Source organism: Zingiber officinale, chromosome 7A, assembly GCF_018446385.1.
Source record: "Zingiber officinale cultivar Zhangliang chromosome 7A, Zo_v1.1, whole genome shotgun sequence".
Classification (NCBI taxonomy): Eukaryota; Viridiplantae; Streptophyta; class Magnoliopsida; order Zingiberales; family Zingiberaceae; genus Zingiber; species Zingiber officinale.
In genome coordinates this window covers 8,936,231-8,958,550 of record NC_055998.1, presented here as the reverse complement: position 1 = coordinate 8,958,550, position 22,320 = coordinate 8,936,231, and the positions used below count along the sequence as shown (strand labels likewise).

General features: G+C 39.4%; 5 protein-coding genes across 6 annotated transcripts; 3 read left to right on the top strand and 2 right to left on the bottom strand.

The window, feature by feature from the left end:
* Positions 1-1,071: 1,071 nt before the first annotated feature.
* On the top strand, positions 1,072-5,715 carry LOC122000936 (serine/threonine-protein kinase AtPK2/AtPK19-like). The gene is made up of 7 exons (XM_042555442.1): positions 1,072-1,255; positions 2,314-3,226; positions 4,140-4,222; positions 4,303-4,423; positions 4,507-4,680; positions 5,034-5,141; positions 5,244-5,715. Exons 2-7 carry the CDS (start codon positions 2,576-2,578, stop codon positions 5,541-5,543), a joined length of 1,437 nt encoding a protein of 478 aa, XP_042411376.1. The 5' UTR covers positions 1,072-1,255; positions 2,314-2,575; the 3' UTR covers positions 5,544-5,715.
* A 1,852-nt stretch (positions 5,716-7,567) lies between these two features.
* On the bottom strand, positions 7,568-9,155 carry LOC122000934 (pathogenesis-related genes transcriptional activator PTI6-like). The gene has a single exon (XM_042555440.1). The coding sequence runs from the start codon at positions 8,590-8,592 to the stop codon at positions 7,771-7,773; it is 822 nt and encodes a 273-aa protein (XP_042411374.1). The 5' UTR covers positions 8,593-9,155; the 3' UTR covers positions 7,568-7,770.
* Positions 9,156-9,342: 187 nt separating this feature from the next.
* On the bottom strand, positions 9,343-11,050 carry LOC122000935. The gene is made up of 3 exons (XM_042555441.1): positions 10,703-11,050; positions 10,216-10,448; positions 9,343-9,702 (listed from the first exon to the last, which is right to left on the bottom strand). The coding sequence occupies exons 1-3, from the start codon at positions 10,949-10,951 to the stop codon at positions 9,510-9,512; spliced, it is 675 nt and encodes a 224-aa protein (XP_042411375.1). The 5' UTR covers positions 10,952-11,050; the 3' UTR covers positions 9,343-9,509.
* Positions 11,051-11,605: 555 nt separating this feature from the next.
* Positions 11,606-16,142, top strand: LOC122000932 (rhamnogalacturonan I rhamnosyltransferase 4-like). The gene is made up of 9 exons (XM_042555436.1): positions 11,606-11,795; positions 11,908-12,282; positions 13,848-13,915; positions 14,053-14,141; positions 14,234-14,396; positions 14,481-14,770; positions 14,883-15,087; positions 15,159-15,316; positions 15,473-16,142. Exons 2-9 carry the CDS (start codon positions 11,955-11,957, stop codon positions 15,732-15,734), a joined length of 1,563 nt encoding a protein of 520 aa, XP_042411370.1. The 5' UTR covers positions 11,606-11,795; positions 11,908-11,954; the 3' UTR covers positions 15,735-16,142.
* A 481-nt stretch (positions 16,143-16,623) lies between these two features.
* Positions 16,624-21,922, top strand: LOC122000933. 2 transcript variants are annotated; one of them, XM_042555439.1, is made up of 5 exons: positions 16,624-16,759; positions 17,264-17,297; positions 18,410-18,759; positions 20,504-20,544; positions 20,666-21,922. In XM_042555439.1, the coding sequence occupies exons 3-5, from the start codon at positions 18,456-18,458 to the stop codon at positions 21,590-21,592; spliced, it is 1,272 nt and encodes a 423-aa protein (XP_042411373.1). In that variant the 5' UTR covers positions 16,624-16,759; positions 17,264-17,297; positions 18,410-18,455; the 3' UTR covers positions 21,593-21,922. The 2 variants fall into 2 exon arrangements, with proteins under 2 accessions (XP_042411373.1, XP_042411371.1); XM_042555437.1 differs by having other exon boundaries at positions 18,240-18,759.
* The last annotated feature ends 398 nt before the right edge of the window (positions 21,923-22,320 follow it).

The window sequence follows — 22,320 nt, the reverse complement described above, 5'->3', positions numbered from 1 at the left end:
GGGGGAGAGCGAGCGACGAGGGAGATTTTAATATTAAACTTTCCTGGTGGGAGCGCGAGGTCGGCCGGATGTCGGACGTCGGAGACGGAGGGAGCAAGGGAGAGAGAGAGAGAGCGGCGAGGGAGAGATTTTAATATTAAACTTTCCCGACGGCTTGTGAGGTCGGTCAGACGACGGAGACGGAGGCAGCGAGAGTGGGAGAAGACGGGGAGAGAGATTTTAATTTTAATTTGGGTAATTTCCGCCGCTGAAATTTTGACCAAAGGCCCGAAGGGGAGAGAGAATAAAAGAAATATTTTATTTGTAGGAAAACCGAACTGACAACGTCACTTATGACCGTCGCACATGGTCGCGTACAAAGTGTATATATATATATAGTGTTGATATCCTGCGCGCCGCACAGTGCGCGACTGTGCGCGCGCGCAGGATTCAACACTGTATATGAGTTTTTTTTAATTGTTTTTGTTTTTTTTAATTATTTGTTTATGAATTAAAAAATAATTGAAAAAAATAAAATATAAAATATTTTTTTAAGAGTTTATTTCTAGGGTTCAGACTTTGGTTATAGTGTTAAAGCTATTTTTTTTTTAGATTTTACCTCTGGGGTTTAAGCTTTCCAATTAAGTTATAGTGTTTGGTTTTAAAAAAAAATTAAAATAAAATTAATTTAAGTATTTATTGAGTATTGTAATATGTTAAGGGGATATATTAAGGTATTAAAAATTTATATAAGGAAATGTTAAATTTTTTAATTGATTTTTTAAATTTAAAATATTAAAAAAATCTAAAAAATAAAAAAAAAACTGAGCAATCTCCTGCGCGCGCATAATCACGTACTGTGCAAGCGAGCAGGAGATCAAAACTCTATATATATATATATATATATATATATATATATATATATATATATATATATATATATATATATATATATATATATATATATATAGATAATTTTATATAATGTAATAATTCTATGTAATAATTTTAAAATCTGTTATTGACGTATTATTTTATCGATATTCTCACGATGCAACTTTCTTATTCCTTCCAATTCTTTTAGGTTGCAAATAATCTTAGTACCACTTTCCGGCAAGGTTTGCGCACATCCGCATGCTATTAAACCGCTCAGTCAATGATGCGGCCCGCTTGGCTTCATTATTAAAGTGAAATAAATATAAAGGAACTTCGGAGATCGACAATTGATCGCCCGCAGCGGTTTCCCGTGAGCCAATCAATCGCTCCGCCTCGCAAGGTTTGCGAATGCTTTTCTCCTTTCCTTTACTCATCTCTTTCTGTTGCCGTTTGTTCGTGGTATTCTTGGTTTTCCTTACAATTAGGGTTAGCATTGGAATGCTGGATTGCAATTCTTTTACTCGTATTTTAGTTTGCATATTTGTCTTGTTACGATGAATGTACTTGAAACAGCGCTACGTTTGCTGTTTCGAAAGAAAAATTAATTCCTTTTATTTTTTTTGGCATAGATGTAAGAAAGTTGGGTGTTTCAATTATTTTTCTTCTAATTTGTGTTCACTGCTCTAGATCGGTTGATGGTTTTGTTACTATACTAGGAGTTCAAGATAATTTTCATGCAAAAATCGTTTTTTTTTTTACTGGTGATAAGCTTTCCTCCAATCTGATTTCTTGGAATACACTCGCAAACATGCATCTTGGCTTTCAAGTGGGAAAGAAGGGGGAATGTGATGTCTTGGTGCTGATGTTGGGGAAGGGGAGAGGTCTTACGCCTGCTGGAAGGAACTTCTTAGGATCTGCCATTGATATTATCTTGTGTTTGGCATCTATCTGAAAGAGGCGTGTCTGATTAGCTATCTGACAACTTAGGAAAACAAAATAAGGATATTAGTTTTCTTATCTCTTTGTTTTTCTGGCTCAGCCATCGCGATTGTTATTGGGTGCCTTCATCTATTTTGATGCTTTCTCAAATCAAATATCAGCTTCTCATTAAATTTAGGTTCTGAGAGTGAACTATTAGGTCCTTCTGGGTATATGGACCTTAGTCGTACTTACACTGTTGCAGTCTTATTGGTGATGGATTATGTTATTATTTATTTAGAGACCTTTGATACTTTCATGTATGGGTTACAAAATGCCAGACAATTCTTTTGTAGAAGGCGATCTAATTCTACTGTTCTTAACACTTCAAGGGGAAATAACTGTTTATCCTGCGTCTATTTTACAGTGTGGAATTTTATTTTTTTTCTGCCATATGTTTCATCCATGGAAGTCTAATTTTCATGTAAAATGATTCTCTATTTTTGATTGCTGTATCTTTTTTTTTTTTTTTTTGTACAGCTCTAGGCAACTTGGTCTTCATGAATTCAAGAAATATAGTGGTACCTTCCGTTTCCTGTACATTGGGAAACAATTGCTGCTCTGGGCTCCTGCTTTGCTCACTGCCAGGGTTCCTTGGCTTTCCTATTGTTTACGTGGACTTCCAACTATTCAAGGCCATTGTTAGGAATCCTTCTTCATCAGTTATCTTAGGGGCCAACAGAGACAGCCTGATTTAGCTTAAAAGAAAGAAAAACTATCTGATCAGTTTAGCAATCCAAAAATGGTTTTCTCTGAGATACGTAGTGCAACCAAGGCCCATGTTCGCAAGAACTTAAAGATGGAGATACTTCTTCCAACAGGCCCTCCTGATGCAGTGGCCTCCGAAAACTTAGAATTTGATTTTTCTGATGTGTTTGGTCCTGCCCCGGTTCATGCCTCTGTTAACTTACATGTTCCCATTTCTGATAATTCAACTGAATCAGTAAGTGAGACAGTTTATGGCGACCCGATAGTTATTCTCAAGCGATCACATTCGCTAGTGGGTCCTTCAACCCCAGTTAGCAAATCGTTGCAGCTTAGAAAGCTCACAATTCATGAGACTGACAGCTCCTTGGAACTTTTGGAGTGTACAACCAGGGAGGCAGGTGATCATGATTCACCAATCTGCATCAGAGATAAGCATGAAACCATATCTGAGAAATGTGAGGGCATTGGACTTGATGATTTTGAGGTTTTGAAGCTTGTTGGGAAAGGGGCATTCGGGAAAGTGTTTCAGGTGAGAAAGAAAGGTACTTCTGAAATCTATGCAATGAAAGTAATGCGGAAAGACAGCGTCATGGAAAAAAATCATGCTGAGTACATGAAATCTGAGCGAGATATACTGACCAAAGTTGACCATCCTTTTGTAGTCCAACTTAGGTACTCATTCCAGGTGTGCTATCTTCATCAAATAATTAAGCAATTAAAAATGAAATTTCTTGGCCTCAACTGAATAAAGATGCCTTCATATGCACCTGTAATATCCAAGTGTAGTATATTTACAATATCTTAAGCTAAAGATATTGCAAATACACTGTTCAGTCAACATGACAAACTCTGATTTAGTACTTCTATGTACTTCCCTGTTCAAGATGCTATATCAATGTTCTCTTACTAAAACATTTTGAAATCTGTAAGTTACTTGGAACCTATCACACTTTAAACTGAACTCAATCATGAAACAAGTTCTTTGTTGTTTGCCAACTTAATAACAGCATCTCACAAAGCCCAATAAATTGGGGATGATAACATTGTAATTTACATCACTAGTAATATTCATTCCAGTAAATCATTTCTTATTATGATACCAGTGTTTTGTTTGATATCATGTAGTTAATTTTACTTGTCTAACTATAGAGTTGTAATCAATTTTCTCTCAGTTTTATCACCTATTGAAGCTACAGTTAGTTGTTCTCTATGTTCATATAGCATTTTTTCAATGTTTTGTTCTCTATGTTCGTATCTCTAAATAAATTGTTTGCATTGTTCCTGACTACTCAACACAAACACAAAATATGATTGATGTTTATTAAATGTTTCTATTATTATCAGGGTAATACCATCCTAGTGAAGTTGGAGATAATACTTGATTCTTTGTTATTCACTTTATTCAATTCTATTTAACATTACTCAGTGATAAATTTTTTAAAAAATAATAGTAAACTACTAGGTTTTATTCAAGCAGCTTTATATCCACTCAAGTTAAAAGTATGGGCGAACAGAACAATGTTGTTCCTTTTGATTGAATATGTGCTATTATGGAATTTTGGACATTTTAATCATATGTGTTCATTTGATCTTTGCAGACAAAGTACCGGTTATACCTTGTTCTAGACTTTGTAAATGGGGGGCATCTATTCTTTCAGCTCTATAATCATGGCTTGTTCAGGTGAACATATGTTATTTCTGTTCTCTTTATGAAATATTCAAATGAACATTATGTGAACTTAGTTTTAACTACATTATCAGAGAGGTTCTTGCTCGCATATATGCTGCTGAAATAGTATCTGCTGTTAGTCATCTTCATGCAAATGGTATAATGCACAGGGACCTCAAACCTGAGAACATTCTCCTGGATGCGGATGGTCATGTGAGAATCATTGTTACCTTTTTTTTTTACGTCTTATCTCCATTGTTTCCGAGAATGACTTCAGTTCTGTAAAACTTCCTCAGGCCATGTTAACTGACTTTGGTTTGGCAAAGGAGTTTGATGAAAATACTAGATCAAACTCCCTCTGTGGGACGCTGGAGTATATGGCACCTGAGATTGCACTCGGAAAAGGCCATGATAAAGCTGCTGACTGGTGGAGTGTTGGAATTTTGTTATTTGAGATGCTTACTGGGAAGGTTTGTGATTTTCTCCATTCACTGAACCAGAAAAATTGGTTTCTAAAAATTGCTTTATACTGATTTAGACTTTTAATTTTTAAAATTAATTTTCTACTTATGTACGAATTTTAATGCACAGAAAATGACTAAAGTTGTTTTATAATGATCATTGTTAGAAACTGGCCTATGCTTAAAATATATAATTCGAAATTTTAGTGTATAGGAATCGCTAAACATTTGGTTCAGATGTACAGAAAATGGCTCATCCATTGATCCGACTTTGATTCTCAGCCTACATATAAAAAACATATCTTCACATCTATTATTGTATCTTCCTATAGTGATTCTAATATGACCAATTACATTTGCAGCCGCCTTTTATCAGTAGCAACAGAGAAAAAATGCAGCAGAAGATAATGAAAGAGAAGATTAAGTTGCCAGCTTACTTGTCCAGTGAAGCTCATTCTTTGCTCAAAGGCGTAAGTTTGCAGCATTTCTTTGTAAATTCAAATTTGATTCCTTGTCTATCTCACATGCCATTCAGTGTAAAAGTTCACAAGCCGTTTTCTTTCTCCTATCAGTTGTTCCAGAAGGAAGCAAGCAAGCGCCTCGGCAGTGGTCCTACTGGCAGCAATGAGATAAAGAGCCACAAATGGTTCAAGTCAATTAATTGGAGGAAGCTGGAGAATCGTGAGATCCAGCCTTGCTTCCGGCCAAATGTTGCTGGAAAAACTTGCATTGCGAATTTTGACAAGCGGTGGACAAGCATGCCAGTGTTGGATTCACCGGTTGCCAGCCCAGTGGCCGGGCAGAATGAATTTGCAGGTTTTACTTACGTGAGGCCTGCTCCTTTCCTTCAGAAGCCTAGTCTTCTCAGCTGAAAGACTAGTATGGAACTAAAATGCTTGGCTACTACAGTTTCTATTCCAACATTTGTTTTGGTTAATTTGGTTATCAACATTACAGTCCGGGTTATCTTTCTTGAACTTTGTTTATAAAAATGCTCTTCAAGCTGTTTGTCTGCTGTCTTTACTATAACCTCTTAAGATCTCATCAGATTCTAACTCGTTCAAATAGGTATTTTTGAATGATTTCTTACCTTTTCTTCTCCCCATGAAGACTGGCAACTCGATGAATGATCAATTCATTCTCAAGATTGGAATAAAATCTTGTCTTAGTTTTTTGGCCAAAGCAAGCAAGGTGTAGAAATTAAATTTGATTCCTTTATTTAGTCTCCTTAAAGGAAGTACTCTTTCCTCAACACTTATGATGCAACTATCAAGTGACTATAAAACAAGACAGGCAAAAAATGTCACTGCATGTCTATATATAACTATCAAGAGACTTTATTACTTGCATATCGTCCTCCAGTGGTTGCAAAGAACAACATCCATCTCACTTGCTTCTAGTCAACAGGAAGAGGACGTTGAAATTCTCCCCTCCAACCTGTAATTACCAGAGGTTATCTGCTCTCTCTTGATCTCTAACCAAGAGAGATGCACTCGATGCCAAGAACCCAACTAAATGGAAAATGTCTGGGAAAGGTGAGACGGCCATCAATCGTCCCTCCCTCGTTCATGATCATCCAACATCGTCTCAGTCAACGTTGGGAATTCCTCTTTTTCTTCTTCGAGTTCGAACTCGTGCAGTAGTAGTGACAGCCAAACTCCTCCATTATCTGCATGGATTTTTTCCCCCCACGATGTGCGTTTTGTCTGTAACACACTGCACCTGCTCACTCCCTGTCAAACTCACATGCCAAGACATGAAACGGAATTTGTTAGTATGTATCTTCGTGTCCATGAACCATGATTCTCCCAGTTTTCCAAACAATTCATCATCAGGTTGCTTCTATGACCACCCCACTGAAGAAAACGACCTTCAATCAGCTGATCGAGTCAATTCAATTTGATTAAATATATCCAATATGATTTAACTGGTCAGAATTAAAAGTTTCTGTGAAATTTAGATAAAAAAATACGAACAGATATTTTAATTATCTTGCGTGGCCACGGATTGAGCACCAGTCGCTTTCAGAACTTGAAAGGATATAGAGAAAGGTGAAATTGGTAAAGATCTTTCCAAATTGCGACATTTACAGAGAGATCAATTAATCAAGTTTATATTGATAATAATTCTACAAAAAGACAATTTTTTTTTTTAATTCGCTGCTCTCTTGCATTCAAAGTCATGTGATTGTATAATTCAACTTGCACTTTTCTTCCCCAACTCCAAGTGGAAGAACACTCCCGCACTGAACCCGACGACCTCATGGGAATTATGCGGCCGCTTTTTGCAGTGGAGGCCGCCGTTTATAGAGTGGCTATCCGGCTAAGGGAGCCGGTTCAGTCTAAATTTCCATTGAAGAATTACAGATCGCACTCAAATCTAATTTATTTGCCCACCTTGACGTCGACCAATCAGATTTTACGCACGTTGCCCAAAAAGAAATTGAGTGGGGAGCAGCCCATCACCTTGGCCGAATGATCGGACGGCTGCGCGTGCATCACGGTGAGATGTCTTCTCCGCCACACACACACTCCCCTGTCCACGTCGACGAGGCCGAGGTCGGGGAAAAATAAAATTCGCGAGGGCAGTTTTGTCATTGTGGGGACAGACAGATCGCGGCGGGTGAGGCGGGCTGACGTGCGACACGAAGAGCTCAGCCGCCGCCGGACCCACCTCCTCCCTGCCTCCGCGATCTGAAGCGTTCGTCGCAAGCACTGACTACGTTAACGGTCCTGATTTGCAGACCCATAACGGCCACGCCCGACCAGGATAATATTTTATGCCCTGGGACGGTGTCTGACCGTACACGTAGCTCGATCTTTGACGACAGTATCTCTTTTTTAAAAAGGGAGTTGTGGAATTAAATATGAATATTCGAACTTTCCACGCCAAGCCGTGCAATCCAAGGAAAGTTTCTCTACTCCCTTTGACTGTTCATCACATACTAATAATAAACACAGCTCGCTCTACTTTTCACACCTTCACTCTCATTCCTTTACTATTGGAATTATCTCACAATTTTAAAGCTCAATAATTTAAGTATATAACAAATTTTAATTTTAATTTTAACGCTCTCGTTTTGACCGGCGAAAAAAGATCTCAAGACAAAGGCAGTATCGTCATTTGAGGCGGTAACAGCTCGAAGAATCGAAAGTCGTCAGCATCGAACTCGGCGAACTCTTCGTCCGCCGCCTCCCCGCCCGGGAGGTAGAGCTCTGGAAAGTGGAGTGGAGGATCGACGCTGAGGCCGAAGGCGTCGACGTCTCCGAAGCTGAGGAAGTCGAAGGGCGTGGGGTCGGAACCGTAGCGGAGGACGGAGGTAGGGGAGGAGAAGGGATTGTCGTAGGAGGAGTCATCCCGAGGGGTGGAGGAGTTGCTGCTGTCGGCAGAGGCGGGGATAACTTTGTTGCAGGGGAAGTTGGTCACGGCCTTGCCGCCTCTGAGCTTGACGGCGGCATCGTCGTACACAGCGGCGGCTTCCTCCGCCGTGTCGAAGGTCCCGAGCCAGAGCCGTTTCCCCCGAGAAGGGTCGCGGATCTCCGCCGCCCAGCGGCCCCATGGCCGCCTTCGGACTCCGCGGAATCTCTTCTGTCCTGGCCCATCCGTCGCCGTCTCTCGCAGGAGCTTGGGGGGCGGCGGCGAGCGGCGCGGGAGGGGCCGAACGGCCGCCTCGATCCCGATCTCCTGGACGTGCCTCTTAACCCGGCGACGGGGAGGCGCGAGGACTCTATCCTCCTCGTTGCTGGAGGAGTCAGTGGCGTCCGCGTCGGTACAGTGGATGCGGACGACCCTCCTCCGGCGTCTACTTCCTCCTACCGCCGGAACCGTCTTCCTGATGGAAGTGGTGTGCTCGGAGAACTTGACCGCGGCGTCAAGAGCCGCCGGGCCGCCTCTCCGGCGAGCAACGGGCGGCAGATTCATCACTCTGAACCACAGATCTGACGTACAGAGACCCACAATTTCACGCACAATGAAAAGGCTAGAGAATCACCTTCTTTCCCCCAAAGATCTGAAAGATTCCCGCTCGGATTTGAGACGAACAAAGGATCGAGTGAGGTTTTGACTAGGGTTTATAGCGCGAGGACGGCAAGACAGAGAAGGCGAAGACAAAGCGAAGATAATCTACCGAAGAAAAACAGGGGTTAAATAATAAATCAAAACGAGGGAAGAAGGGAAGAAACGAGAGCTCTATAAGCGAACCGCACCCTGCACAGAGCACATGCCTTTTTCTCCTTTCCAATTTCCCAAAAAACCCCTTCAATATTGCTCTTTCCCTATATATGCCCCCACTTTTGTTATTTGGGCCATTCGGCCACGATCAGGTGCGAACTCGACTGTTAGGTTTGCCGGAATTCCCGCACGCCAATCAAATCTTGCGGCTCCGGCTTGGCCGGCGTCCGGTGGGCCGCAGAAGACGGGCTGTGGGGACATCGAGTAGGTAGCTGAAATTGGATGAACCGGGAAGTCTTCTAGCTTTTCTGCATAAACTTTTGTTGCCATGCGACCATTTTCGTTGTCAATCTTAGAAGGCTATTTGTTTAGCATTAAACTTCATCTTCATGATGTACGATACGCCTTAAAGCACCTTAATATATCGTCTTCAATTGCATTGAATGGCTTACATAACTCTTCCAAAACAGTGGGCACAAGTAATAAATCGTCTTATGTATCTATGCAAAAGTATTATTATCTATTAACAACAGCAAAGAATCGCGATAACAATGCTGTCATGAAGTTGAAACAACGTTTAAGTACAAACTCAAACGGATTACATATTGGTGACAAATTCCACCAGCTATAATAACTAATCGAAAAGCAGAAATTTGAGAGTAAAATGACTATGGAGAGCTTTTGCTGGATCCTGATGGCAAAAAGGGTTCCCACCATCCGAACTCGTATTTCGGATATGGTGCGGTCCATTTCTCCGGCTTGTCGAAAGTTAGATCGACTGGGTTGTAGGCCAGGGCTTCCTCTAGTGTGTCTGCCTCGAAGCTGTCTGTTAAAACCCTGTCCAGTCTCAGTTTCATGAACCTGTGGAAGTAATTGAAATAAGTCCTCATTGCTGTTAAGAGTTAACTGATTAACAAAAATAAACCTAATCGTTCTTATTCACTTGTAGCTTAGGCCAAGCACAGTGGAAGTTCAGGGGTGAAAATGATCAGGCCAAGCACAAAAGGTTGTGAATCAATTGGTTGGCTCGATTGAACATCGAACAGCTCATCGGGTTGACAAGCAGAAAGCCCATTGTTTTGATTCAAGATGCAATGTGGAGGAAGGGTGTGCAGTTGCTGCATCCCAGGACAGTTCATCAACTAGCTAAACCCTGAAGCCGAACAACTTTCACACTGGAGTACAATCTCAAGTAGTAGAACTAAGATCCTTCTCTCTCCCTACTCAAGACAATAAAACTAACTAACCAAAAACATTCCTACACTGATAACTTGAAGGAAAGCAAATGAGAAGAGCAATTATACAAAGATGAATGCAACTGAGATGAGTAACAACCAAAACATTGAAAATCAAGCATATCGAAAGCATAATTACGTCATCCAGCGTCGATCAGTGGAGACGAGAGCTACAGCCGGTCTGTTCAATCGCTTGGTAATGGTAGGAAACTTGTCCAAGAATTTGGGTTCGACAACAAGCCAGAAATCCAGCTCCCTGTTGCGCTCCCCAAAGCACCGGCGCCTCTCGAACAATAGTTCTTTGAAATGTTCCTCCTCATCAAGCATGAACTTTGCATTGGCCACTGCAAAGTAGTACCTCCTTGTTTTTTCCTACAGTTTCATGCTCATCAGAACAAAAAAAAAATCTCAAAACAACAACAACAACAACATAAGTCTTCTCATTTCTCAAAGCTCAATGCCACAAGCAATTCTAATCACCAAATGTCGTGTATCAATTGTTCATTCAAGAATTACACCTTATGGCAGTCATACAATGATCAGAGCTTAAGTGCAAGCCAGTTCATGGAGATTCCTAATTTTGAAGAACGAGCTAGTGCATCTAAAGTTGTGTTCAAGACTTGTACCTCTTGGGCAGGGTCAGACGAACCGATCTCATCGGAGTCCACGGCCACAGCTCTGACAAAAGGAACCGAGGAAAGGCGAAGCCTTTCTTGGCGAAAACGGCGACTGCAGTCTCCTCCGCCGCGCTCTTCGAGATGGGAGGCTTTGGGAGGGAAGAGCAGCGGAAGTCGCCGAGGCGATGAGCCTTTGCTAGCTGATTTCGCGACGTAGCCGGCGCACGGGCCGAAGGTTAAGGTCGCTAGAGCCGCCATTGCCCTGCCTGGAGCAAAGAAGCGAGGGGAAAGCAGCAGCGTTGGGAAGATAGAGAAGGGAGTCGGTGACCTTATCCTCAACAGGCACCGGTATACTGGATGGGTTGGGTAGATTGGGGCATGGGAGTGTGCGCCTCGACCAAGTGGGTGGGTGAGAGAACCGGTTGGATTTGGTGCTTAGGTTGCGGTTGGATTCTGCGGGCACTGAAATAAATCTACGGTAAGATTTGAGTGAATCTATGGTAAGATCTAGATTTCATTAATGCCATTAATGGCTCATCCGAAATTAAATTGACCGTTTTTTAATTTCTGCTTGTGTGAGGGTAAAATCACAAAAACAAGCAAAACGGATGAGATTATATACATATATATAAAAGGGCTCCAATCAGTACAAACAAACAAAATGGACAGATATATATATAATTCTTGATTGTTATATAAATTTATTCTACCAGGAATGTTGTTCGTGGCTTAGTGGCTGGCGTGCATGTGACTCATTGTCGAGGATTGCAATTTAAAATGAGGTTACATTTTGATTTATTTTAACAAAGTTATAAATTTGATTATGAGAATAAGCAAATTGCTTGAAATAAGATCTTAATAAAATAGGCATGTACATTTGCTGAGAGCTATATATATAGACTAGAGCGGAAGGGCACTGCCATTTCTTGTTTTTGCAACGCAAATTCTCTCACCAACTTCGTGTTCAGTGGAAGGAGTCCGTCGTCGTGGGCGCATCCTCGCGATCCAAAGCAAGGAGAGACGATCTTTTCTTTGAATACTGCCCTTCCCTTTCTACACTTTTCGATATCTTTCTTGCTTTGCTTCTCGAGTCTCTCGAAAGGTTTGACCTTTTTGTTCTTCCAAGTTTTTTTTGCCTTTTTGATTTGATCCTGTGTTCGGGTGAAAAATCACTTCTTGATGGTCTTTTTTGGTGTGGTATGTTTCCGATGCAGTTAGCGATTTGTGGATATAGAGGTTTTGTTGGTCTGCGTGGGGGCTAATGGCGGACGAGGCTAGGGCGCGGAAGGTCCTGCCTCCGGGGAGCATGGCCTACGGTGGGAGCTGGTGGTGGCGCACGGCGACGCGGACGTGGATCTTGCGGTTGGGGTCCAGCATCCTCATCTGGACGGTGCTGATGCAACTGGCTTCAGTGTGGCATCCGCGGCTCCCCAAGTCATCGAGCGCCGCTTGCTTCGACGGCCGCGGTGCCGCAGCCAGCGGCGGCGGCGGGAGCGGTCTCAACGCTTCCACCAACCTTTCCGTGCTTGGTGGCGAAGAACACGCCCTGTCCGGAACCCGCTCCGCCCCTCGCGTCCTTCTTCCACGGAGTGAGTCCCGATTCTTCCTCATTTACTTTTTAATTTCATTTTTATGCGAAGCGAGCCTTCTTTCTTGATCCCTTTTTCTTGCAATGGTAAATTCTTTCATGTATGTTTGTGACTTTGTGGTCTGCGCTAGTTTGCTTGATATTTTGGTTTACTTAAATGTCGATGATCGGAATTGGATATTTTATGCGAAGTGTGCCTTCTCTACTTTCTTGTTTAGGAGATATCAACACTTATCGTGTTTTTCCTCAATCTTTAATTCTGAAAATTTACTTATAATTATAGTGGATTCTCGTGATTGGAGATAGGATTTTTAGCATCTGATTGCATAAGATATAATGGGAATAAAGTATTTGGTGTAAGTTCAATATATCATTAACATAAAGCACACATGTCCCTGCGAAGATTGAGATAAAGAACTTGAGTTACAGCAAAAAGTTTACAGAGTCTGAATTTGATGCTGAGAAAGCTGTTTCTTGTTTCACAAAATTGGAGAGGCAAATTCGAATAGAGGTTGAGACTGAGTGAGTTCTGGTGGGTGTTCAGAACCATTTTCTTCGATACGTTTTGACTTATAGAGTTACCGAAACAAATTAATAAATATTAAAGAACAGATTAAATAATATGGATACAAATTTTCATTTTTATCAGCAAAACATAGGTTTCTGCCATTTCTCTCTATAGTTCAAGATTAAACTCAAAGGTTCAATTCTCAAGAGAAACTTAGAAATCAAAGATTTTAAAATATAATTGAGTGAAAACTGTGTATGTGAAAAGCGATTTCAATAGTAAGAAAAGAACAAAGGAATAATTGAAAGCGATTTCTTGGACGTGTTTCTAACAAGAAAGCAACATTGTCTTGTGTAGCAGAGATGGCAATGTTATGATGAATGTGTGAGATAATGAGAAAAGTCAAAATAGAAGATGAATGTATAGTTGGCTGAAGAAGATGTTGAAATGTGAGAAGAAGAGAAGTTGATGCAAGATTAGGATTGTGAGCATATGGAACATCCAGAATTGAGCAACAATGCTTAGACAAAACAGAACTTATGTTGGATCGCATGCTCCATGAATGAGCCAATAGGACCAAAGCCTACTTGTAAAATCAGATCAAGTTCATGAGTTTACAACTTGGAACACAAGCTTATTCACGATCTGAATTTAAGAACAACTTTGATGTGTTCTAATATGCTCTTGTTGTAAACTTAAATGCTTATCAGTCTACCCATGAGTTTTGATGAGACTGAGGACATGTCTTACCACATGAAAAATTAAGAGTCTGCATGTAGCTTAAAGTTGACTGTGACCGAGCCTTTCCACATTAACACCTTCATTTCCTATCTTCATTTATGCCATTGACTTGCTCTTCATATCTTTAAATGCGTTGGTGCATTGCGATTGTAGCCTGTACGTGAGTGGATTTGATGATAATGATCTTATTACTGGAAAAAAATAACAATGTAATATCTTGCTCTCCAATTTGTTTGAATTCTAAATGAAATTATATATATATTTTTATAAACATGCATTTTTTTTGCCACAAATCGTGATGTGTTTTCATTTTTCAGGACTTTACAGAAGTAATGGTTATCTCAGGGTGTCATGCAATGGAGGCCTGAATCAGATGCGTGCTGCGGTCCATAAATCCTTTCCTTTTGTTTTCTACTTCTTGAATCATTCATGCATTTCCAAATTTGTTTTTCTTTAGCCAGATCATGCTGGTGGATTTAAGTTGCTTGAGATATGTTATGATTGTTATTGGGATTTTTGCAGATATGTGATATGGTTAGTATAGCCCGTTTTCTCAATCTAACGCTTGTGGTTCCTGAACTTGATAAAACATCTTTCTGGGCTGATCGTAGGTATATATTTTATTGTTAGCTTTCATAAATGTTGCCTACTTTCTTTTAATCTGGACCTACATTTTGGCTAATGTTTTTTTTTCTCTTTGCAGTGATTTTGGGGATATATTCGATGTAGATCACTTTATTAATTCTTTGAGAGATGAAGTGAAAATTGTAAGAGCACTCCCTAAAAAATTTAGCACAAATATTCACACTGAAGTATTCTCAATGCCTCCTGTTAGCTGGTCTGGTTTGAAATACTACTTGAAGGAGGTTAGCTAAGAAAGTCCTTTAATTTATTTGCTTTTATTATTTTCTATTCTAGATGAGTGATCTTTTAAGAAATGTTAATCACAGATCTTACCTCTTATAAGGAAACACAAAGTAGTCCATTTCAATAGAACAGATGCCCGTCTTGCAAATAATGGATTGCCTTTACGGCTCCAAAAACTTCGTTGCCGTGTTAACTACAAGGCCCTAAGATTTACACCTGCAATTGAAGCCCTTGGCAATAAGCTCATCTCAATTCTCCAGAGAAATGGATTCTTTGTTGTTCTTCACCTGCGATACGAGATGGATATGCTCTCTTTCTCTGGTTGCACACATGGATGCTCTGCCGAAGAGTCTGAAGTTCTCACAAGGATGAGGTTTGTTATTCTTTTGCTTATTCGTGTCCTTTATACTATGCTTTTCATTCCTTTTGTGGTCCTTTTGATTTATCAATAATAAAAGGTCCTTTATGTATCTTTGGATCTCAAGATATGCCTATCCATGGTGGAAAGAGAAAGAAATAATATCAGAAAAGAAAAGATCAGAAGGTTTGTGTCCCCTTACACCTGAAGAAACAACACTAGTGTTACGAGCCCTAGGTTTTGCAAGTGACACCCTAATTTACATTGCCTCTGGTGAAATCTATGGTGGGGACAGAAGGATGGCTTCCTTGAGGGCTTCATATCCAAGAATAGTAAGACATTTGTCTTTTGACTGTTTCTTAGATATTGTTACGATATAATGACCCAGAACCTTTCAATTCAGTTGAGCAAGGAAATGCTTCTTAGTGCTGAGGAATTGAGCTCCTTCCAAAACCATTCAACTCAGATGGCAGCATTGGACTATATGGTTTCAGTTGCTAGTGGTGTCTTTGTCCCCACCTTTGATGGAAATATGGCCAAAGTGGTAGAAGGACACAGAAGGTTTGTTCATTAACAAAATTCAACAATGATCTTCATTTAACTTTTTGTAATACTTGATGCTTGTTATTTTTTTTGTATATACATGTTCAATCTCGTCCATACCTGTGTTGTTCTTGTGCATTTCATGGTTTGTTAATTCTTCTTCCTTCTTTATAGGTATAGTGGTTTTCGTGAGACAATTGCGTTGGATAGAAAAGAACTAGTAAAACTTTTGGATCTTCTTGAGGGCGGGAAACTATCCTGGGATCAGTTCTCGACTGCTGTTAGGGAATTGCACAAGGACCGGATGGGCCAACCAACATTAAGGAAGGTCCTTCCTGGCCGACCAAAAGAAGAGGACTATTTCTATTCCAATCCGCAAGAGTGTACCGGCCCCTCAAGGATCAGAAGTATTGGATCAAGGAAATTCGACATCTAACATCTGTTGCTATTCCGGCTGCCTTCCCTGATAGAATTCAGGGTGATGTGCAGCTCTCTGTACAGCTCCAACTCTAAACTCTGATCGAGTCTTGCTCTTTATTTCATGGGCAAGCCTGAAGTACAGATGCTTACAAATGTAACTCTGGAAGAAGATCAGCAGGCTACCATGTGGAGTGTTGGTCATCAGGCATCAGGCATCAGGCATCAGGAGTTGGAAGCAGAGCTCATTGAAAAATAAATTGATTACTGATTACCTCCTTCACCATTCTTTCATTTCTTATCACTGTTAGTTACAAACTTGCATGACTGAGAAGTGTAGAACTCGACTTGTGAATTTTTTTGTCAAAGAGATTAGTGAATTTCTTTTGTACAATTTTACTGTCTTCATTTTTGTTCATGTTTCACCTGATGAACTATATGTTTGAATATGTGAAGAGCTCATAAATCCTCGCTAGCTATGATCATTTATGTTTATTTTCATAGCACACACCAAGTTCAAGTTCAAGTAGTCAAATACAATTCTTAAATACTACACAGGCGCATTTTGCCCCCAAAATATTCTCTCATTAAAAAAATATTATAAAATAGAAAAGCCCTCTCGAGCCGGCGGAGGAACTTTTTTAAAATATTTTTTAAAATTAAAAAAATTATTTTGGATAAGCAATGCGTGATAAATATCAAAGTTTTGTGTGTCCTTTGATAATTCTTAAAACCTAGGGCGCCTCTTTGTTAAAATGCCCGGTATGTTTTCAATCATCATCAGCTGAGTAGGTAAATGGGATCCCGCAACAGCTAGCAATTACAACGAAGGTGCACGATCGCGTAGAATGCAACCAGTACAAGTTAAGAACTTTTCTCTTTTATTTATTTATTTATTTATCTATTTATACTGCTACTTTTGTTCTCTTCCGCTGACTCCCACAGAGAAGACGACGACCCTCCTCCATTAAAGATCGGTCCTTTTGGCTCTATTCCACTCTCACCAACGCAAACCACCCCTTTCGAGCCCTAATTTACTCTCAGGTGAATCGATTTCCGTTCCCCTAGCTCTCAATATCCCGATTTTGTTGGTTTAAGAATCTCCTGAAGCATTTCCCTAATCGCGGCGGTTTGATTCTGACCCTTCCTATGCCTTCAGGAAAAAAAAAGGGGAAAAAAGAAGCTATTTTGTGGTTCTTGAGTCTCTCGTTCGTCGAAAGGCCTTGCTTTTGTTTGTTTTGCTCCTCAAGCATGCTTGATTTGTATCTCTAGGTTGTCTCGTGAGACACTGGAGTTTTCTTTACCTTATTTTCATGGCGGAGTCATGGACTGATTCTTATTAATCCGGCGAAATTTTTGTCTTATTATCGGTGCAAATGGATTTGTTTTTGTCGTTTTGTTTATTTCTGCAGCCATGTAGTATGTTGGCATTGTCCTTGGTGTTGAAGATGAGGTCCACCGACAATCCGCCATACTTGACATTCTCCTGTTGGTTATTAAGTTTACTTTTCCTCTTTTGATTTAATAGAATGTTTTTTTTCCTTGCAGAGGAACAATGTTGTAGGTGATCGTAACAAATTGGGTACGCATGTCCTTCATCTTCACCGCCATAAAAGATTTATTTTTTAATTTTATTTTATCTAAGTAGTCTGTGGTTGTTAAATCAATTGGACCCATTTGTTTCAAAAAGAAACTTGTTTGTGCTTCGTCAAATTGTTTATTATATCACGCTGATTTTTATGTTGTGTTTTTAATCTTTGCATATTGTCTTCATGATTTGATACTAGTCCATGATGAGGTAATGCAAACAAGGAATTGAAGTTTGAAAAATTTTAGACTTTTTAAAGGTGTATTTTGGTAAGATCTCTTTAGGAGAATAAGTCTTCAAAGGTAGTTTACAAGTTGGTAATCACTAACATTCCACTTTCTTTAATCTTTGTATGAGATCCTTTCTTTTGTGTGTGACATAGTTATCCCTATGCTTCATTAATTTCGATATCAATTTCTTATGTGAGTTTGATTTGATTTGGTGTTGCCGTGCATTCTCTTTGACAAGTTGATATAAATATTCCTTTTTATCGTATGAGCCCTAATTTTCTTTTCAGAGATTAGCAGGTCCTTGGCTAAGTTTTTCTAGTAATGCCCATGCTTCTAGTTTCTCTAACAATGATACAACATTTTATTTAACAGAAGAATTGATAGTATTCACAGTCAAATTCTCCTGTTATCAACTGGTATTTTGCACCATTAACTGGTGTAAACCTGAATTGAATTTGAGGGTAGTTGTTCTTGAAAGTGTGGATAATGAAGCTTTGCATGCAATGCAAGTTGTGTAGAGAGTTGCGAATATTGAACAACAATTTTGTCTAAATATTTTTAGTGCTGATTAAATGTACAATAACCAAATAAGTTACATTGTTATAGGATCTGAGGAAGAATATTAGGGTAAAAATACTTTTATTCATATCTTCTTTTGGATAGTCCTCTAATCTCATGTGGGTTAATGATTTTGAATATGTTACAGGCTTTCTTATCAACAAAACAAACTTCGAGTCTGGCATAGATAACTGTCAATTTGCCTTCATGATTTTTAATAGTTTCTCTTGTAGAAGCTGCTGGTCTGTTTTGCTTTCCTCAGATTTGTTGTGTACCATATAAAATATCTAAGACGGGTGCTCTTTGTTGTGTGGCCAGTGGGCCACATGGACCTAAATCTAATTCCTCTAGAAGAGCGTGTTCCATGGATCCAAGTGATCCTCAATGGCGAACCAATTCAAGCTACTCACCTCATTTATCAAGAAGATGGGACTGCAGTTCTCAGTCAGATGAACTTTCCAACAGAGTCCATGAAATTCCTTTAACGGGATGTTCATTCCCTTTACATAGTAAAAGTGGAAGACAAACTGGTGACCTAAATCATCACCATTCTGTGTCAGATGGGGCTGTATCTTATACAGGGAGCCCATCTGACAACCTCCAAGCGCGCCCCTGGACACCATGTACACATAGATATGATCTTGGGGAACTCTCTACACTTACTAGAGGTAACTGTTTTTTTTTTTTTTTTTTGGGCTTCCTTATCTCACTACTATGACAAGATTAGTCTTTTCCCTCTCTTTATGTTTGGATTTTCCATATTTTTTCAGGAGGACAAGACAATCTAACTTTTATCTATCTATTTGCATCATTGTCTTTAGTTAACATTGCATGGTGTTTGTGCCTGAATTAGGAGGTAAAAATATTTTGATATGAGTTAGCAAATTCACCACGTCCAAGTTAGGAAAGATGGTTGGTAGCTGTCTAATTCTATAGGAGTTTGCCGGACTTTAAGTTGCAAATACATTATGGAATTATCATGGATTTGTTAAGGGGCCTTCAGTCCCACTTCAGCAAGGAGTGGCATATCTCAACTCTCAAGGCCTTATAAGTTCAAAGATATCTCCACCCTTCGAGGTATTTCTCAACAAAAGGGGAAAGCCATGAGGTTCTCACTAAAATAAACAATATCAAAACTAACTCACAGGCCACATTGTCTGGGCATGTTCATAAATGACCTCAACAAAGGCAAAGGGAGAGTAGACAAAATAAGTGGATATTACTGTGCTCAGTATTCAGGTTAAATTTGTCATGAGTCACCATACATAGTCATGCATTTTGACAATCATAGATATAATTAAGGTCATCCGCAGGCCGCAATACATATAGACATTACAAAGCCAAGCAGTTTGCAATGTGATGCATTGCTTCTGGCATTAATATCCTTAACTTTTCTTTTTGCTGTAGATTATATCTTACACAATGCTAATATAGAATCAACTCAAGATTAGTTTGTGCATAATGACATGTTCAATAATTTGCATTACAGAAATGTTCAGTTGCAATTAGGTTCCCGCTAGCATGTTAGCTAATTTCTCGTAAGAACATGACTTACCACTTTGTTCAAATATCTTAAAAAATTGGATATTTTGTCATATCTATCAATGAATTGCTATTCCTTGTAAGCCTATTTTCTTTTCCACGTCTGTGATTGAACTTGTTTTTCCTCAAGTTGATTGGCAAGTGATCTTCAACGCTTTTCTCTCTCTTTCCTTTCATGTGAAATGTGGTCTTCTTATTGGTTTTAGAAGAGCTACAATCATCTGAAATAAAACATGCCTTTTACTGTTATACCTGATGTTCATTCTTAAATACAAACTTAAAGAAATACCAACAATGTATGTGGAAACTATTTGATAGTTGAAGCTTTGCTGCTGTGCAAACTGATATATATATATATAATTCTTAAAATCTATGGTTAATTACTACTTTGTCATGGATTTTTGAGGTTTTAACAAATCTATTGTGCTCCTTTTTTTTCCTAACAAATACATCACATATTTTCATTTTATAACAAGTCAAAAAGATTTATGAACAAATGTGTAATTAATACTTCAAAGTATTATTTTTCATGTGGTATCGTGTTTCATTTTGACAACGCCATATATTCTCTAATGATCAAGACGTCATTTATTGATATTTTTATTAATATTCAAATTTTAATATTTATTTATTTTGATTTTTTTAACTAATCATGTATAATTTTTTTGAACCATCATATGACATGATGTATGATTCATCAAAAATGTGTTATCCAATTTGTTAAGTTGGGAACAAATTAGAAGTACTTGTACGCATTAGTTAAAATGGAAAATTGAAGATAACTTTGTCGAAACCTAAAAAGTTTCTGAAAGATTTTCTCATTAACCCCAAACCCATTCAATTAATCCTCAATTACTTCTATTTTGTCAGATGCGAGGCCTGAAGCTTCTGTATTCTCTAAGGGAAGTGAGGTAACATTTTAATTCAGATTTTTCATGGTGTTTGTTTCTCTGAACAGTTCTCATCATGTTTGTAGCTGGTTTCAAGTATATTATTCTAAAAGACAAGCTTTTTCCTTTATTTTAATTGTAGGGATCCGTCTCTGTGGTAAACAGTATTGGTTCTCCTTTTTCACCATTAGAATCTAGTAGATGGCCATCCACTAGCAAGCAGCCCCGTCAACTTTCAAACAGGCGCTCATTCATTTCGAAACCCATCTATCCACTTATTTTCCAGAATCCTGTTTCAGATGCGGATATTTCTGGAATAGCCGAAGAAAGCCCTAGTGGTGCAAAAATGCCTCAGGAAGATAATGTGACTTCTCCCTTGTGGACTGAGAGAACATTGAGTCCTGAGCTTAAGTTCCACAGAGCCCTAACTGAACTCCGGAAGATGGAAACTTCTCCAGATCTCAGCATGAGTTCAAGGAGGGAAGGATTTAGATGGAGTAATGCAAGTAGCTACGATTTTAGGTTTGATGGAGATTCTGCAGAAATCAGAGACAATATCGATGTAGAGAACCAGAGATGCCCCATTAACACAGCAGCATACCAGAAATGTGAACTTTGCAAGAGGTCATTGCACCAGAAGTCTCCTTGGAGTTCTAACCGGATCATTAGAAGTGGTGATATGCCCGTCACTGGCATACTCCCATGCCACCATGTTTTCCATGCAGATTGTTTGGAAGAGATCACTCCAAAGAGTCAAATCCATGAACCGTCCTGCCCAGTGTGTCTGAAAGCCATTGGACAAGAAAAACCAACATCATTCTCAGAACCTCTCCATGTGGCCCTAAAGTCTGCTAGCAATGATCAAGGCATGGGAGTATCCAGCGGAGCAGGTACCAGCAGTAACCTGATCTCACATCAGATTGAGGAGGAAATGAAACGAATCAACTCACTTGCCATGCCTCAACATAGGGCCTCATCTATGAAGAACCGCATCAAAAAGCATTTTTCTTTCAAGAGCAAGACAGAAAAGGTACTCCCAGGGGCCAAGATGTTTAGGAGAGGCAATTGACATTATCACTCAGAAAATTATGAGAACACATACTGCAATATCGATCATGGATTTCCAGGTTGGTGTCCCCTACTGCATGCTCCACCTTGTTGTCCCTGCCCATTATGAGGGTTATACTTTCAGTTTCTGAAAAATTAGGAATATTATTACAAAGAACAAAATAGGCCATGCCACCTTTAAATATGCTGGCACTGCAATGGATAATTTTTTGTACTTATAGTTCAATCTTGAATACCTCCGCTGATATAATGTTATGTGACCTTAATTTGTTGTATTATCTGAATAATTACACGAACCAGAAAAAAGTGGTAGATATATTTGAATTTGACACTTGATGATTAGCACTTGGATTATGATGGATGTGGATTTAAATGCCATGGAATAGTTATGGTTGCCAAGTGAAAACTTGTGAAAGCTCCATTTGTTTTCATGTGATGGCTTTTATAACCTTTGCCAGCTTTAGTCCCTCAATTCATTTTTTTCACGAGACAAAGAAAGAATTCAGAAACTTAAGGGCTGAGGCTGATGTATCCTGCATTGCCACGCCAAGGATCGCCATGGGGCGCACTGAGCTAGTATCTATGGTTCTTGCTCGACCAAAAGGACACAATGTTCCAATCATCATGATGCTATGCCGGTTCCTGTCGGCAGCAGCAACGACCTAACTGATCAAGAGGGACAAGTTGAAGAATATGCAGACAAGAAGCAATATATATAACCTTGGGTAT

Excerpts from the sequence above, each read along its gene's own strand:
- LOC122000936 (XM_042555442.1), top strand. The coding sequence starts at position 2,576 with ATGGTTTTCTCTGAGATACGTAGTGCAACCAAGGCCCATGTTCGCAAG. Across the intron at positions 4,681-5,033 it reads TTGAGATGCTTACTGGGAAG|CCGCCTTTTATCAGTAGCAA; the intron begins GTTTGTGATTTT and ends TTACATTTGCAG. Across the intron at positions 5,142-5,243 it reads CTCATTCTTTGCTCAAAGGC|TTGTTCCAGAAGGAAGCAAG; the intron begins GTAAGTTTGCAG and ends TTCTCCTATCAG.
- LOC122000934 (XM_042555440.1), bottom strand. The coding sequence starts at position 8,592 with ATGAATCTGCCGCCCGTTGCTCGCCGGAGAGGCGGCCCGGCGGCTCTT.
- LOC122000935 (XM_042555441.1), bottom strand. The coding sequence starts at position 10,951 with ATGGCGGCTCTAGCGACCTTAACCTTCGGCCCGTGCGCCGGCTACGTC. Across the intron at positions 10,449-10,702 it reads CGTCTGACCCTGCCCAAGAG|GAAAAAACAAGGAGGTACTA; the intron begins GTACAAGTCTTG and ends ATGAAACTGTAG. Across the intron at positions 9,703-10,215 it reads ACTGATCGACGCTGGATGAC|GTTCATGAAACTGAGACTGG; the intron begins GTAATTATGCTT and ends TTACTTCCACAG.
- LOC122000932 (XM_042555436.1), top strand. The coding sequence starts at position 11,955 with ATGGCGGACGAGGCTAGGGCGCGGAAGGTCCTGCCTCCGGGGAGCATG. Across the intron at positions 13,916-14,052 it reads TGAATCAGATGCGTGCTGCG|ATATGTGATATGGTTAGTAT; the intron begins GTCCATAAATCC and ends GGATTTTTGCAG. Across the intron at positions 15,317-15,472 it reads GTGGTAGAAGGACACAGAAG|GTATAGTGGTTTTCGTGAGA; the intron begins GTTTGTTCATTA and ends CCTTCTTTATAG.
- LOC122000933 (XM_042555439.1), top strand. The coding sequence starts at position 18,456 with ATGGATCCAAGTGATCCTCAATGGCGAACCAATTCAAGCTACTCACCT. Across the intron at positions 18,760-20,503 it reads ACTCTCTACACTTACTAGAG|ATGCGAGGCCTGAAGCTTCT; the intron begins GTAACTGTTTTT and ends CTATTTTGTCAG. Across the intron at positions 20,545-20,665 it reads TATTCTCTAAGGGAAGTGAG|GGATCCGTCTCTGTGGTAAA; the intron begins GTAACATTTTAA and ends TTTTAATTGTAG.